Source organism: Falco cherrug, chromosome Z (assembly GCF_023634085.1).
Source record: "Falco cherrug isolate bFalChe1 chromosome Z, bFalChe1.pri, whole genome shotgun sequence".
NCBI lineage: Eukaryota > Metazoa > Chordata > Aves > Falconiformes > Falconidae > Falco > Falco cherrug.
The window spans coordinates 73,896,356-73,912,331 of NC_073720.1; the positions used below are offsets into that span (position 1 = coordinate 73,896,356).

At 47.5% G+C, this 15,976-nt stretch overlaps 1 protein-coding gene across 1 annotated transcript; it reads left to right on the forward strand.

The window, feature by feature from the left end:
* The first annotated feature begins 1,178 nt into the window (after positions 1 to 1,178).
* LOC102048203 (thioredoxin) lies at positions 1,179 to 9,494 on the forward strand. Its single transcript, XM_055699433.1, has 5 exons — positions 1,179 to 1,381; positions 6,175 to 6,279; positions 6,951 to 7,010; positions 7,704 to 7,769; positions 9,288 to 9,494. The coding sequence occupies exons 1-5, from the start codon at positions 1,358 to 1,360 to the stop codon at positions 9,348 to 9,350; spliced, it is 318 nt and encodes a 105-aa protein (XP_055555408.1). The 5' UTR covers positions 1,179 to 1,357; the 3' UTR covers positions 9,351 to 9,494.
* The last annotated feature ends 6,482 nt before the right edge of the window (positions 9,495 to 15,976 follow it).

Genomic DNA, 15,976 nt, shown 5'->3' on the forward strand with positions numbered 1-15,976 from the left:
AACCTAACATCACCTTTCCTGTGTCCCGTGGAGTGGGAGCTGGAGTCAGTAGCCCCATACCCCAAAATGAAATCTTACCACCCCAACAACAGGAAAGGAGGGCTGTGACCACTCCATTTTGCACTCTTGCACGCTGGTGCAGCCAGTAGAACAACGGACTTCTCCAAAACAGGGAGAAATAAATGAGGTAAGTGGAAATTTAACTTTCTGTGACAGTCCCCTCAGCTGGGAAAGCTGAAAGAGTGTGTTTCTTAAGGGCTGTTTCTGATCCTGGCTGACTTCCTGCGAGAGGTGAGCCACACCAGATGGTCACGGTGTCTCTAGTCATCTACACTGGCTTCAGTGTTTGCCACCCGGCAAGGACCGCTCGTGTGGGCGAGCACTGCTGTGCTGCAAAGCCTGCAAAGCACAGAGAGGCAGAGCTGCTCTCCTGCCCTATCCCGCGCCTTTTTGTTGTTTGGGGTTTTTTTTTTGGGGGGTGGGGGGTGGGGGTGGGTTTTGTGGGGTTTTTTGTGGTGTTTTTTTTTTGTTTGTTTGTTTTTTGTAGACTGGGGGGAAGGAAGGAAAAAAAAGGCAAAGGCCCTCCCGCGCTGTATTCCTCCAACCTGGCCCTTCCCTGCCTTTTAGCTTTGCAACAGCCCTGCTGCCTGGGCGCCGTGGGCAGCGCCCCGCGCTCCGGCTGCCACGTCAGAGCCCGGCTCTGCGGCGGGGAAGGAGGAGGAGGAGGGGGAGGGGGAGGCGGGGAACCGTGCGAGCCCGGGGGACGGCGCCTCCGACACACTTCCTGCTCACCGTTACACAGCACTTTTCCCGGCGTCCACAGGCGGCTCGCTGCTGCTTCCCCCCGGCTGCCGGCAGGGACGCAAGGCGCGCCTTCCTCGCGTGCTCGGCCGGCCGGGCGGGGGCGGGGGGCGGGGCGGCGGGAGCTGCGCGGGGGGGGAGGGGCCTGCGGCCACGGCCTGGCCGCCCCGCCCCGCCCCGCCCCGCCGCTCACCGGCCCGCCGCCCCCGCCGTGCGCCCCGGCGCAGCCCGCGCGCCCGCCACCCCCCCTGCCGCGCGCGCCGCGGCGTCGCCCGCGCCCGGGGGAACTCGAGCGCCGCGCCATGGGGCGGGGAAGGCGCGGCAGGCGCATGCGCAGCGCGGCGCGGCGCGGCGGCGGGCATATAAGGGGGGCGCCGGGGCGGTGGCGGGAGGGCGCTGAGGCGGCTGGAAGGGGCGGAGGGCAGCGCGAGCGGAGCGCAGCAGAGCAGAGCAAGAGCGGCGCAGGGACAAGGGCCTCGGCCGCCTTCTTGCCGTTTCGCCGCCGACCCCGAGCCGTCGCCCCGCCGACCCTCCTCCCCAGCTCCGAGCCGTCGCCATGGTGAAGACCGTGGGCAGCCTGGTGAGTCCGTTAGGCGCGTGGCGGCCGCTGGCGCCGCGCGGACCGGCCGTACCCCCGCCCTGCCGGCGGCCTCCTCCGCCGGGGGGCCGCGGGGGCAGCGCGCTTCTGCCCTCGCCTTGGGCGTGGCGGCCGCTGTCCCCGGGCGGCGCGGCCTCGTCCTTCCGCCCAGGGAGCGGGCCGGGCCGGGCGGCGAGCGGAGCGTTCCCTCCGCGGCGCGGGGGGAGGGGGCGGGTCTGCTGGGCCGGCCGCTGGGGAGGCCCAGGCGAACAGGTGCCTCGCCTTGGGCCGCCGCGCAGCCCGGTGGGGCTTGGCCGGCGGAGGCGGGCGGGTGGGAGCCCCGCGGGGGTCGCCGTCAGTGTCCCGGGCTTGCCCGGGCGGCAGCCCGCCGGCCGCTGCGGGTGGGAACGGGGAAACGGAACGGAGGAGTCGCCTAGACCGGAGGGAGGGAACAAATAACTGTACGGCCTAACGCTTCAGATAGCCGGAATGAGCAGGGAGATGATGTGACTGCATAGCACGACACATTGTTGCTCGTCTCCACTTAAAATCGTAAGAAAATGTCATGGTTTGTTTCTCAGGCTGGTAACACTGCACCGCGGTACCCTCGTGTGGAAGTCCCAGCTTGCCTTAGGTGCTCTGAGTGTGAAGGGGGTTAGGCAATTTTCTTAGCAGAGATTGGCCTAAGTTGTGGTGTGTTTCTGGATAGACATTCATGGAAAACATGAATACAGCTTTGCTGACTTGAAAGGAATTACTAGAGCCTATTCCTGTACTTAAATAACCGGAGTTGCTGGCATAAGAAGCATTTCCCTCGTTATGTGCTGACTTGCTCAGTACACTATTGCAGCACCTCATTGTTTGGATGGCTCTATGAATACAAACACATCTGTGGCTTTGAGATACAGAGTAGTAATAAAACTTAAGCCAACACATGGAGAATACGCTGCTGGTGATGAAATAGTGCGTGGTCTTGTGCACAGCGGCTGATGCAGTTGTAGACAACAATAGAGTACTTGTTAGCTGTAAAGTTAGTCTTTTAAGTTTTGAACTTGAAATTCCCTTGAACTGCCAGATTAATCTGATTGTGAGGGGTTTGTAAGTAATGCTCTGTGGCATCCAACTCTGTCTTCTAGGCTATGCTCTTCTGCAGTCTGCTGTGTAAGTGAAAAAGCATGGCAGACTTCCCCCGTTAGACTGCTATGGTGTTAACATCAGATGCACGAGTATACTAATTCTTACGACCGCAGCTTAAATACCTGTGAATACAGAGAGCTCCTTAAAGTTAAGATGAACAAAATTTTTGCCTTATCATTCAGGTCCTGGAGATGGCACAGTGTGTGAGTTCACCTGAAATTCTTATTCCAGTCTGCATCTCTTCCTTTTCCCCTTTCTCTTATGGAGTGACAGAAGGGGTGAACTTTTGGAGTTAAGGTGTGAGATTTGTGATATAGGCTGGAACAGCTTAAAAATGGAGAGTCAATAAACCTGGCTTTGGAGGAAAAGCCTGCTCTAACTTACGTGGTCAGACTTCCACTGTCCTCCCAGCTATGAGCACTGATTAATAGTCTGCCACGGTTAAAGCATGGTTTTGTTGCTCATCCATGGAGAGACAACAATCATGCTGACAACAAGATTTTAACATCAGCAACATCCAGAGTATTCAAGTACAGTGCAACTGGGATTTCTGGATTAGTTCTGGTTTTCAGTAAAGTGGGTTTGTATTCTTACCTGATAGAAAGAGGAAGACCTCTTCCTCCACTACCTGCAGAAGATTCTGTGAGTGACAACTGTAGGGCAGTGTGAACATGGCTGCTAGCTAAATGTGGCCCATTTCCTAACACACCTGTTCAGAAACTTGACTAGCTTCTGAAGAGTGGCTGCTTTCAGGGTGCTTTACTGGTCCCTCTCAAGTCCCTGCTGGTAGACAGAAGGAGCAATACTTGAGCTGGTTTAAGTTTGTGGTCTTGAGATGGGTGACTCATGTAACTTGTAACAGGGTTTGAGTATGGGACATAATGCCTTTTATAGCAGAAGTTAATGGGGTATATGAGCTATTAAAAAGCTAGTGTTGCCAAAGTTTTTCTCTTCACACTAGCTGCCTCTGTTATTTGAGTCAAAGCAAATATTGTAAAATTGCAACTTGGGATGCAGGTGATAGTTTTAGAAGTGGTGTCTGCTAGAGAGTTCAGGCAGTTAGACCTGCAGTCTGTTTATGCTGGCTTCTGTATTTAAAAACTCTCAGACTACTAAATTATGTAGTAATGATTAGAAATCACCTGATTGGGTTAATCAAAGGTTCAAGGGTGACTTGATATGTGTTGGAAATCATGTTTACAACTAAGGTCCACACCATCTGGCAGATTTGATTAAAGCCATTTTACTTGTTGCTGAGAGCCGTAGACATCTTTCATTACTAGAGCCTTTTCTCTTACTTGGCCCTTGGAAACAGAGGCCCGCTACCAATGTGTTTGTTGCATTCGGTGTGCATTTTTCTGTTGGAGGACAATACAAGCAAAATGTCTATGCTCAGAGGGGTTGTAGTTAAATCTTAAAAAACCCAACCAGCTAACTGGTAAGAAGTGTTCCCCAGTAAGGTGCTACCTGAAGAAAATACTGGTTAACAAAGCTGTAAGATCTTCTAATAGTGTGGCCAAATGGTCTTGCGGTGGGAGGTTCCCCTTCTGTTAAGAAAGATGTTTGGTTTTTATAAGAAAACATGTCACTTCACAGTTAACACAAGTCAACTATGGAAGTTGATCGGACAGGTCAAGTAGCTTGTTTTGCCTCCACTACTGTCTTCGTTACTCCAGGGAAATTAAGTTATCTGGGAAAACTTTCAGGACTTGCCCCCTGGTTCAGTATTTCTTAACTTGCAATAGTAAGCACCTTTGGACCCTCTATTTCTTCTCAATCTCCCACAGAAATTTTAGCTGATACTAGAGATGACTTGCAAGGTAGCACCTGATTGTAGTCAGGACCAGGTCTCCAGTGATGTATGATGCATAAACAACTGTAGGTATCATGTCCTCCCACGTACTCCTCATTCTGTGGAATAGCAAACCTGAGGGGTTTTGCCATATGACACACACATCCCAAGGCTGAACTTTCTTTTGCAGAATATGGTAATTATGCAGCTGCACAGAAGACTTTAGGGTAAGAAGAGGATGGTCTCACTGGCAGGTGCAGCAAGTGGAATTGATAAAGAGCTGGTGATGTTACAGAGCAGACATGTGAGCAGCTATACCAGAAAACAAGCTGTAGGATGTGAAGGTGGGGAGGAGTGAGGCTTGACTGAGGAACTTGTGGTGTGAGCATCTAATGTGGGTTGCTGTGTACAGGGACATGGAACTTCAGTGGAAAAGGGGTACTTCAGGGACTGGGACCCGGGAATGCATACTATGTCAGCACAGGAGTTGGGGGAATGTGGGGAGACAGGAAAACTTACTGTTCCCATCTCTTTCAGACAGAGTAGTTGATGTGGAGTGTTAGCTACTGATCTTACAGCAGAGTAGTCTGTGTGAATATCCAAGGTGCAAGCATGGAAGAGCTCATCATGTGGAGGCTGAGCTTCTGAAGATAGCTACATTGGGAGGGAACATGTCTTACTAACAGGGAGACTTGGTGGTTTTGAAGTTACAGGAAGCTATAAAGACTTAAAGGTTAATATATACACTTATATATGTATATATCTATATAAATATTGCAGAAGCTGGCATTAGTTAACTCCTGCCCTACAAAACTAATGACAGTGTACATGTGGCCGTAACCGTGTTGCTTTCAGTTAGCTTCTAATGCTCTGGTCTGTGAAGCTGGGAGGAGTAAAGCAGCTACTTTTAATATGCATAATCTGAAATGAAGTTTGTATTTACAGCTTCCCTGAAGCTTGCATTGCCATGAGGACAAAATTGAATGTTGAAGTAGCTTGTACTTGCTTTGGAAAAGACACTGTCAGGAAGTAGCTGATTAGCATTTTCTGCTTCTGCCCAAGAAACTTGTCTTTTGCTAGCTTGCAAGTATTTATTGCTTTTATTGTCTTTCAGTTCTGCTAAAACATTCACTGTTGGACCAGAAAACATGGTTGATGGCATGTAAGGACCTCTAAATTACAAAGAACATTGTGTAAAAAAGATTGGTGTGACAAAGTGCAACAGATAGACTCAAAGCTCTAAATAAATATTGGGTGTTAGATGTGTAGCATTGCTTTGGCTGGTGATGTTCCATGTGGGTTCACTTGGCAAAATAAGTAAAATAACTATCCTGTGAGGTTGCTTTAGGAAACATGCTGCAGAGTAAACAATACAACATCATTTTGATTGGAAAAAGCATCAAAATGGGGGAGTGTTACAAAGGTTTGTGTCCTTTTCAAATCCTACAGAGGAAGGTCTGTCCCAGAAGAAAATGGCAGTCTTCCTGCTAAGCGAGAAATGAGAAAATGGATTATTGAAAACCATAAGGATCACATTCAGGGGGTAACACTAAAACAGTTGGCAGAGTTGAATATTGTAGGCTAGATTAATTTCTAGTTTGTTTCCACAATTCAGTGAGTTGCGGTGGCAGAGCATTGTGGTCTTTCCTAACTTAAGAGTCATAATACACTGGCTGATCTAGCACTGATGAAAACAGTTCATACTGAAGCACTTGCATGACAGTACAAATACCCCAGTTAAGCAAAGTGTTTAAAGAGAGCTACCAAAATGGTTAGTGTCAAGGCTGAGAGCAAGCTAGCTTTGTGATTAGTCTAAACCATTTTGGAAAGGAGGGGGAAAAGCATCAATATGTTCTTTTTCTTATAGGTTCAGTTTGAGGAAGAACTGAAATCTGCTGGTGACAAGCTTATAGTAGTTGATTTCTCAGCCACATGGTGTGGACCATGCAAAATGATCAAGCCCTTTTTCCATGTAAGTAGCCTTTCTGTTTTTATTGGTAACTGTATTGGAGTGCATAGAAACATTTTTTGTGCTGCTTGACAGTAACATGGAGGAAACTTCTTTTTGCCACATGTGATTGCCAGCCTTTTCTGGAAAAGGGAGAAGTCACAGAAGTACCTACTTTGAAACTGTCAAGTTTAATATACTAGCCTTTAATATAGCTTGGAGCTCCAAGGTGGTTTAACTTCTACTGTCCTAATGCTTACATGTATCTCAGGTCTATAGGGACGTAACAGTTGCATTGCCTTAAGGGGTGGGATATAGAATGGAAACAATGTTTATCCTTCTGTACACAGTTACTGTAATCACTCTAGCTGTGTTTAGGTGGCAATATAATCTAGTAAAATATGAGAGAGGCTGTAGCATTGTTTGGTGATCAGCTGAAGGCTGCAAGACAAGACCTTTTACCTATGTCTTTGGATATTTAAGTCTTCTCTGTGGGGAGTATGTTTGAACAAGTTTGAAGAGACTTCCAGGTACTGAACAAAAAAAATATTTTGCACTGGTCAGTAAAACAGCTGCTTTAAGCAGGCAAGTTTCACAGTGGGTAAGCAGCACCAGCTTTATAACTTATATGAATGTGTCTTTTAAAAGAAAGCTTTCCTGGAACACTAACTGCATAGTTTCTTGTTTTATTCTAGAGTTTGTCTGACAAGTATAGTGATGTGGTGTTCATTGAAATTGATGTGGACGATGCCCAGGTATGGTCCAGGGGGATGCTGAGAGAGGGCAGCTAATGAGTTTCACACAAGTGACAATGTATATTTTTTTTAATGTCCTTGCACATACTGAAACAAAATGAGATATTACTTCAGCTTTGAGAAGCAGAGGGGTTTAGCACTTACACTGGAATGAATTATTTTTTCTAGGGGACACCTGCATAGAACAAGCTGTCTTGGTTATTTGCGCACTTGAAGCCTTATGGCATGTGTTAGATAATTTGGGAAAACTGACCCTCTGCTTTGGGAGGAAGTGTTAGTCTAAGGCCTTAAGCTGCTTTGATGCAGTCTTCCCTAAAACTAGTGGCTCGCAACTGTCTGCTGGTTAGTCTGGTCTCTCCACTGCTCTCGGCACTGTTTCCCCTTTCATGTCTTGCATTAAGTGCAATAAAATGTCTGCTGTACAGCAGTTCAGCAGCGTCACATAGGTACTTGAGCAATGTCAGGTTGAAACACAAGAGTTGCCATAGGGCTCTGAGCCTTACAAAGAGTCCTGTCTGTTTTGATTCAGAAGTCAAGCTGTTCTTGCTAGTGCTGGACTACCAGAAGTGCTCTTGCTTCAATTTGAGCAGGATCAGCTTTGCCCTATCACCTAAACAAAAGGCAACTTAGTGAGTTCCAAATGCAGCATCCTTCAGACATGCACAGCTGAAGATTGTTTTCTGTCTCTTCCAGGATGTTGCTGCACACTGTGATGTGAAGTGCATGCCGACGTTCCAGTTCTACAAGAGTGGGAAGAAGGTAGGCTCTGCTCTTTTGGAGCTGGAGCAGGCAAGCTAAACACTTGAAGACTGGGAACGTGTAGCCTGCTTTCTGTTGATAACTTATCTGGGGCACCCCTGGCATTAAGACACTCCTGAGAGTGAGTTCATCTTGGTGCTGCAGCAAATGTAATGTGGACCAGCAGTTAACTGATGAAGTTGTTGTTCACAGGTGGTGAACTGAATTAGTGTTACAGGTCAGTCTTACAGGCAGAGCTTTGTGAGGTTAGTGGGGTTAGATGTCTGCCTAGCACCCTGCTTTTTGCTGATCTTGTTTAGTATTTGTTGTCTGGATGCAGCTCACATTCAAGCAGAGACATGACTGTATGTGCCTATGGAATCTCACCCAAACAGAAGTCTCTAACATGGTTGTATGTACACATGGCTGCAACAGCTGCTTGGATGCTTTTACACAGAGGCTGCATAACCTGTGAAGTGGTGGTCCTGTACCTGTCAGAGGATTCAACAGACATTGTGCCTGCTCTGCCAAGAGGTCAATGAGATGGCATGCAGACCATGCTCTGGCAGCATACTGTGCAGCCTGCCTGTGCAGAGTAGTTGTGAATTGCTTTCTGCCTGAACTAAAGAATTGCTGAATTGCTAAGAATTGATAAAATGTGTTCTCTCAGGCTTTTGAGTTTGCTGAGAAGGCTGAAGGTAGGCTTTTATAACATGAAACAATGCCTGAATGGAAGTTTCATGGCTGCAGGCAATGGAATTGTGCCTTGAGTGTCAGATGCTGGGTGACTTTAAGTTCAGTTTAATATGAGACCGAATCTTGATTAATAGTGAACCATTGACAGCTTTTGCAGGGTCAGCTTCCACAGCTTCATAATGTAATTGGAAAGAATTAAGGTTATGGTGTGACAGTGTGAAGGTGATATGCCTAACCCTGTTGTGTGGCTTTTTGTTTTGAGTGACCTTGGCAGTTCTGTGGACACATGACTATCAAGCAAGCAATTTCATGGCCCATAGTGTAGTCCAGCACTGTAGGTGCTGGAGCTGATGTTATTGAAACATTAATGTTGTCTTTCTCTTTCTGCTCTGTAAGCTGCAACAAGAATAGTTCTCACAGGAGAAGCCAGGCTCAGGGACAGGTGATTTGGAGCAATCCTTCCAGAACTTGATTGGTAGGGGACCTATGCAACTCAAAAGTAACTGTGAGCTACCTCTGCTGTGCGTTGACTTCCAGAGTGTCTTCAAGCCTGTATTTGAGTCTTACACAGCATTGGTTCAGGATCAGTTGTCCCTTTTACATGTAGAAGGCTCCAGCGGTGGTAGTTTGGAAGTGATTCTTGATAGCCTGCTGTCCCAGTTTCTGTAAGGGTTGAGTGGGAGATGAACAGGTGAAAATCTACAAAATGCTTCCTGTTCTGGGAGTGAAAAAATTTTAGTTGTAGCAGGGTTGAACAGATGTATGTGTTTGGATACTATGCAACTAATGTTATGAAGCACTGAATGCAGAATGCAACAGTTCTAAAAATCAATTTCTTTACAGGTGCAGGAGTTCTCTGGGGCCAATAAAGAAAAGCTGGAAGACACCATTAAAAATCTAGTCTAATCTACAGCTGTGGAGACATTGAAGCATGATTGCTTTGGCCTGTGACTTTTCTACTTAAAAGATCTAAACAAGGTAGCTAGGTTAAGTGGTGGAAACTATCCTCTTGATCTATGTAAATGAGTACAATAAAGTGTAAGTTCTTCACTTTTGGATATTACCCTGTGTTTGAATGAAAATGTGAGGAATGTTGTGATGTCACCAAGGTGTCAGGTTTTGCTGTGTTAAAGGCATACTGACTAGATACAAAGGCTTGTCAAATGCAACCTGATCTGTTGGTGTGTTATTGCTGTGGGTGGAAAATTGTGTTCCCTGGGATAGCAATGACAGATGCTTTAGGAGAAGTCTGCTGCCCTTTGACTCCTCAGGTGGTGGTGACCAGGCTATAATCTGAAGAGTGGCAGTCTGGCTTGCAGATACAGAAAGGGGAGTTTAGTTGTTGAAAAGTGGGTAGTCACAGGGTGGGATAAGTTCTTTCTTTTGTTACCTCTTCTTAACTAAAGATTCTTTCAAAATTTGTCAGGCTTCATTTTAGATTTCAAAGCTAAGGCTTGGCTTAACAGAACATAATACCAATCCTACCATGGAATTGTAAGGTAGGACTTGGAGCTGATGCCCTTTTACCCTTCCAGTGTTGCCTCGCCACTGGTATGCCTTCTGGTTCTATTAGTAGCAAAATACATTTAGTCTCTTGAGTTGGGCTGCTCTGTTCCTAGGCAGTAGTCTGGAACGTGTGACTGAAGAGGCAGAACACATAGTGTCTTAAGCCCAAGGTACTTCAATTTATGCGTTCTTGTCATTTTAATTTGACTGCACTATTGCATTCTGAGAACATACTGACTTCCACATGCTGGACAGTAAACTGGATTCTGCAGTCCCCAACACCTGCATAAGGTTGTCTAATGCTAACCTGCCAGCCCCTGTGCCATTCAGCTGCTCTTTCTGGTGTTGCTGAGAACTGCATTGTTTTTCCACCATATCAAAGTGGCTTTCTTGCTGGCTTGGGTCTTACCTGGGATAAGAACTCTGTAAATAAGGAAGCAGGGCTGTAGCTAGCAGCTATGCCTAGTGCTGTGGTTGTGGCGAAGGTGAGCTGCGCTTTTCCTTGAGTATCACTGATGAAGAAGCAAGACTTCCTGCTACATAGGCAGACGACGTGGAATGAACAAACCTCTTGTCTCTGTGGTAGGGAGTTCATGTATGACTCAGCCTAACACTCATTTCACCAGCATGCATGAATCTCCTGGCTCTTGAGGATTGGGGGCCTTTGCCAGCTTGCTATGCATGTTCTGCATTGGAAACAAGATTTTTCTTGTCCAAGAAGTGACCACACCCTTTAGCTGAGGATGAGCCATCAAGGATCTTGGATGTAAGCTCTGATTTGTTTGTAATCATGCAATGAGAAGGACATGCAAAATGTTTTCTGCGTAGCTCTAGCTGTTTGACTGGGAGTGCAGCAGGATGTTTAAAGGACTGTTCACACAGGTGAGAAACCACAACCCCAAGTGGTACTGTGGACAGGTTCATGGGGAGAGAATAAAATGAAGCTGGAGCAAGAATGCACCATTAACATTACAGCACCTGCAATAAGCATTGCTTTTAAAAGCAGTTTCTGGGTGGCCTACTTATTCTGTCTGGGTAGTAGCTGGGAGCAAGAAAGTGAAGTTAAGTAGGAGGCTCTAACACATCCAGTTTCATCTTTAAGAAATAATGAAGCTAGTAAGATGTGTTGCAATATACAGTATTTCTCCTGAGGTGAGGCCAGACCAGGTTGCTACTGATTACAGCAGGGAGAGATGCAGTTAATGGGAAATGCTCCTTGGGTGTTGAGTTTGACTTCGCACTTTGTTTACTCCCTTAATAAGATGCCACTCTGCAGTAGCCTGGAAAGATCCAGGTGACAAGTGACCATACGTTAAGGATAGGATTGGGAAAGATCAGAAAGGCTGGATTAACAGGATCTTGTGCTGAAACCAGGGGTGCAGAGCAGTTCTTTCAAGTGCAGTGACTGGTATCCTGTGCTGCAGTACCTTCCTGTTCCGAGAGCTGGCATGTAGGTATAGCGTGCCTGCAAATAACTTGCATAGCCTTGTTTGGAAGGAAATGTTCTTTAAGGCTAGGCTCTTTGAGGAACATACAGGGAGGATCTGTGTGTTAGGTAAGCTTTCCCTTCAAAGGAACTACCAAGTGTATTACCTTCAAATGTGTAGTTATGCCAGAACCCGAGTGTGTGAAGGTGGTCGTTGTCATTACAGGTCATTCAAAGCAAAGCCTAATGATTATACCTAGTTGAAGTGCAAGGAGTCCTAGTTCCTACAGCAACAGTGCCCCTGCTGGGAGAGAACACCATTTTGGGATGGGAACCGGCCCGAGTCTTGCAACAGGAAAGAACTTGGGGTTTCAGCAGTTAACAAAGCCTAGATATAGTAAATAGGTGCTCTGCCTGAAATGGAATGGGTGCAAGTAGCCTTGCTAAAAATTTGGGCTATATGCCCTGCCATGTGGCCCAGGTTATTAAGGAAAACCCTGGAGGGCTCTGTGTGTGTGCTTTTTGGGTTTTTTTGCTTGCTTGTTTTTCCTGTGAAGGACTGAGATCAGTATTGCAGTATGCCAGACAGTAGTGCAGCAGAGTCACTCTTGCTGAACTCTGCTGCTTGCATGAACAGAAACGACTGCTTTGACCCAGTAACCTGGAAGGATGCCTGCAAGAGGGAGGTGGTAGATGACCAACGGACATAATTGTTTGGAAACAACTTGATGTACATAGCAGAGAAGAAATAACATACAAAGGTTTCTTTGGGAGTAAGGGCTTCAGGAAGAAGTTCCCCCCTCAGGTAATGACTGCAGTCTCATTTGGCTGTGAAATGGTTGGGATCTGTCTTTTGCTGTCAAACCAGCAGAGCAAGATACTTCTGTCTGCAGGCCTGTAACATAGCTTGCTTTCTTATAGTGGGCTGGCCAACTGGAAGAGAAGTACTTCCTTGAGTACAGCAGTTGGAACACATGGTTAGAATAACTAGGCTTAATGAGAGAGGACTAATGATCATGAAGGGGAGGGCCAAGGAGTCACAGTGAGTGGATGAGGGAGCTGTGTGTGATTAGATTGCAGTGAAACAGTGACACTCCTTAACTCCATCTACATGTTCTGAAACTGCTGTCCTGCACTTGGGCAAGGATTCTCATAGCCACCTGTATATCTCTTCGATGTATTCTCTTGTAGCAGTCAGCCTAACTTCAATTCCCATTAACCATCTGTTTTCCATTCTTTCCTTAACCTGAATGAAGTTAGACTTGGATTCTCCCCTTGAATGATTCCAATTTAGAGTATTTATAACTGTAACATTTAAATTTTTACTCTTCATTCATCAAAACTAGCTGGATCTAGTAAGGCCATGAAACAACTGTTGTTTTACCAGTGCCAACAAATGGTGGCATAGCAGCTCTGTGCTATGCTTTGACAAGCAGCTTCAAGCCACTCAAGGAACAGGCTTGAGGAATAAGCTGGTGAAATCCTTGCTAAACTAACTCTGTAGTGCTGACCCCTTACCTCTGCTGAGGGGTGGGAGAGGTTGACTGATGTGTTGACTTTGGCTAGCTGCCAGGTGCCCACCAAGCCCCTCTTCACACTTACCCTCCTCAGCAGGACGGGGAGAAAATTACAGAAAAGCTTGTGGCTAAATAAAGATGGGGAGATCGCACAGCAATTACAGTTGCAGGCAAAAGAGACTCAACTTGGGGAAATTAATGTATTGCAATTAAACAGAGTAGGATAATAAGAAATAACAAATCTATAAACACCTTCCCCTGTGTCTCCCTTCTTCCCAGGCTTAGTTACATTCCTGGCTCTTCTACTTCTCCACACATTAGCAGCAAGGGGGGATGGGGGTTGCAGTGCATTCATAACATGTTGTCTCTGCTGCTCATCCCTCCTGACACTCTTCCCTTGCTCCAGTGTGGGGTATGGCCCTTTGGGAATGGGCTGTTCCAGTGTGGGTGCCCCATGGGTCCATAGGTCCTGCCAGGAGCTGGATCCTCTGGGCTGTCCATGGGCTGTAGCTTCCTTTGGACACATCCACCTGCTTTGATGTGGGGTCCTCCATGGGCTGCAGGTGGATATCTGCTCTGGTGCCTGGAGCACCTCCCTTTGTGCACTGACCTGGGTGTCTGCAGGGCTGTTGCTCTCATACTCCTTCCTGTCCCCCTGCTGCTTCTGTTTACTTTTTTCTTTTTTTTGGACCCTTTCTCAAATATATTATCACAGAGGGTTCAGCTTTGGCCAGCAGCTGGTGTCTCTTGGAGCTGGCTGTCACTGGCTCAGTCTGATGTGGTAGTAGTTTCTCATGGAATCTGACCCCCAGCACCACCCCACACCAAACCTTCCCATGTAAACCTGATACACTGACAAGAGGCAGTGCAGGACTGTGAGGGCACCAGACTTAGCAGTAGCCTAGCCATGGCACGGAGTCTCTGCTCTTCATCTGAAGCAATAACTTGTATACAGACTGCTACAGCTGTGGGTCTTCTGCAGTCAGAAGACCAAGCACAAAGCTAAGGCAGGAAGAAGAGTCTTATAAGGAGCTCTGGAGAGGCAGTGGGCACGGTACTCGGTTTAGCTGTGCTGAGGTTGAACCATACTGTGGCATCCTTATTTTCAATGGAGGTTTCACACAGACGAGAAGTGCACCCAGCCAGGTGCCTCCAGATCTGGTAAGGATCAACTGGATGAGTTAGAGGAACTTGCGGGGGAAAAAACTCTTCTGGAGATGTTGAGGAAGTGCATCCATGTGAAATGTGGTTTTTCTTCTGGAAAGGGAAAGATGGTCCAAGTTGGTAGATAAGAAGTGGTGAAGAATGCATGGGGGCTATGTGAAGCCTTAGCTCTAGCTGCAGCTGGTAAAGACAAATTTGTGACAGATGCAGGTCTCCAGAAGGTGGCGGTGACTGTCTACGTTTATACATACACTTAGACACACACTGGCTGTGGGGATGCCTTGTGCTTTTCCCTCTAACAGCACTGGTGTCATGGTAGTACCTCTAGGTAATGGGCTAGAGGAGAATGCATGGGGGGTGGGTTCCTGCTATCCATGTGGCACCATCTGCCTGGCCTCCTGGAACTTGAGCATCGAGGGTGGGGTGGATGTGGCAGAGGTGTGAACAGACTGTAGTGGAGTGGAGAAGCCAGATATTGGGTCCAACTGTATCCACAGAGGAAGAGTTTTAGACCAAGTTCATCTCCCTTCCACCTGAGTCAGTTGATGGCATTTCCTCGGGGAAGCAATCAAGTCTGGTTTTTCACTTCACATCTGTTTTTAGTTCCTCTGGGAGAGGAGCCTGGGGGAAGAGCAATGGCTGGCACCACGAACAGTCCTCGGAACTGTGAGGCCTGCCGATAAGGGAAATGCAGTGGTTAGTTTTAGCACCACCTAGCCCGATGGCCCCAGAGGCTTTCAGCTAACCAGGAAGCAGAGCCCGTGATCAGATAGTGATGAGGAGCTGAGGATATGGGCAGGAGGAGTCTCCCCATGCTGCAGGTAATAGCCAGCAGCAAGCTAAGCTGTGAGGGAGGGATGTATTTGGAGCTGATGCTGGGGGGGGCTGGGGTGTGAGCGATTAACAGCTGCAGTCAGGGGACATGGGAATAAGGTGAGGGCAAAGGATCTGAGGTATGTTTTGCTTGCTTCGATACAGGCTGCATCACAGGTACACCTCTGATGCTGGGGGGGGTTTAAAGTTGGGTTTGATTCAGCTGGGGAATGGGTCAAATGAGAATGGATGCTGTGGCTGGGCCATGTTGTCTTGACCCATCCTGTGGACACCTGTCCTGGATGACCATGAGAGAAGCTCAGCAGACATCAATGCACTCCAGGAATAGCTCCTTGGTATCAGCAACCCACAGCTCTTTGCAGCGATTTCCAGGGCTCCCTGAGGCCACCCTTGGTGTGGCAGGCCATGGAGAGCTCCTCAAGGCTGTTCCCCACTGTGTCCTGAGCTCAGGCAGGTTAATTCCACCAGCCCCAGAACAGGAGACAAAAATTGCAATATTTATTACTGGAACACCTCTAACCTAGAGCCTGTTTCATTTTGCACAAGCAAGCATAAGGCATCAAGTGGTTAAACCACTACTCTAGAAGTAATGATACGTATAAATAAAGAGCTATTTAGTCAACAGATGATGAAGCCTGCAGCTGTTTACGTTTAAGATTATGAAATAAACTCTTCCTCTTGCTCTCATACATTACATCCTCAATGAATTGGGACCCTAAACAGTCTCAGAAATCCCACTGTCAAGCCTACTTCCTAAGTAAGTGTAACGTACTTAGGTAGTGGAACAGATACAGCCACGTGGACTGAGGAAAAGCAGCACAAAAAGACCAGAGGTGGCTATCGGCACAGCCCCAGCTGCAGGCCCTGCAGCCTAGGCAGAGCCTTTTCACCTTTGCAGATGCATGCAATGGAGGACCGATGCAGTGCTGGGGACCTAGCCCCAGGCAACATCTTGCACACCTGACAGCCACTGGGGCCACCAAGAGCTCACTCTTTCCCGGAAAACCTTTAGGCTCAGCTGCAGAGTGATAATGTTAGAGGAAGGGTGTCGGCAGCCAGTATTTGCCACTCACAGGCCTTGTGCA

Bases quoted from the DNA above. Each gene is read 5' to 3' on its own strand.
- LOC102048203 (XM_055699433.1), top strand. From the start codon at position 1,358: ATGGTGAAGACCGTGGGCAGCCTG. The intron at 6,280-6,950 runs GTAAGTAGCCTT...GTTTTATTCTAG, and splicing joins TGATCAAGCCCTTTTTCCAT to AGTTTGTCTGACAAGTATAG. The intron at 7,011-7,703 runs GTATGGTCCAGG...TGTCTCTTCCAG, and splicing joins TTGATGTGGACGATGCCCAG to GATGTTGCTGCACACTGTGA.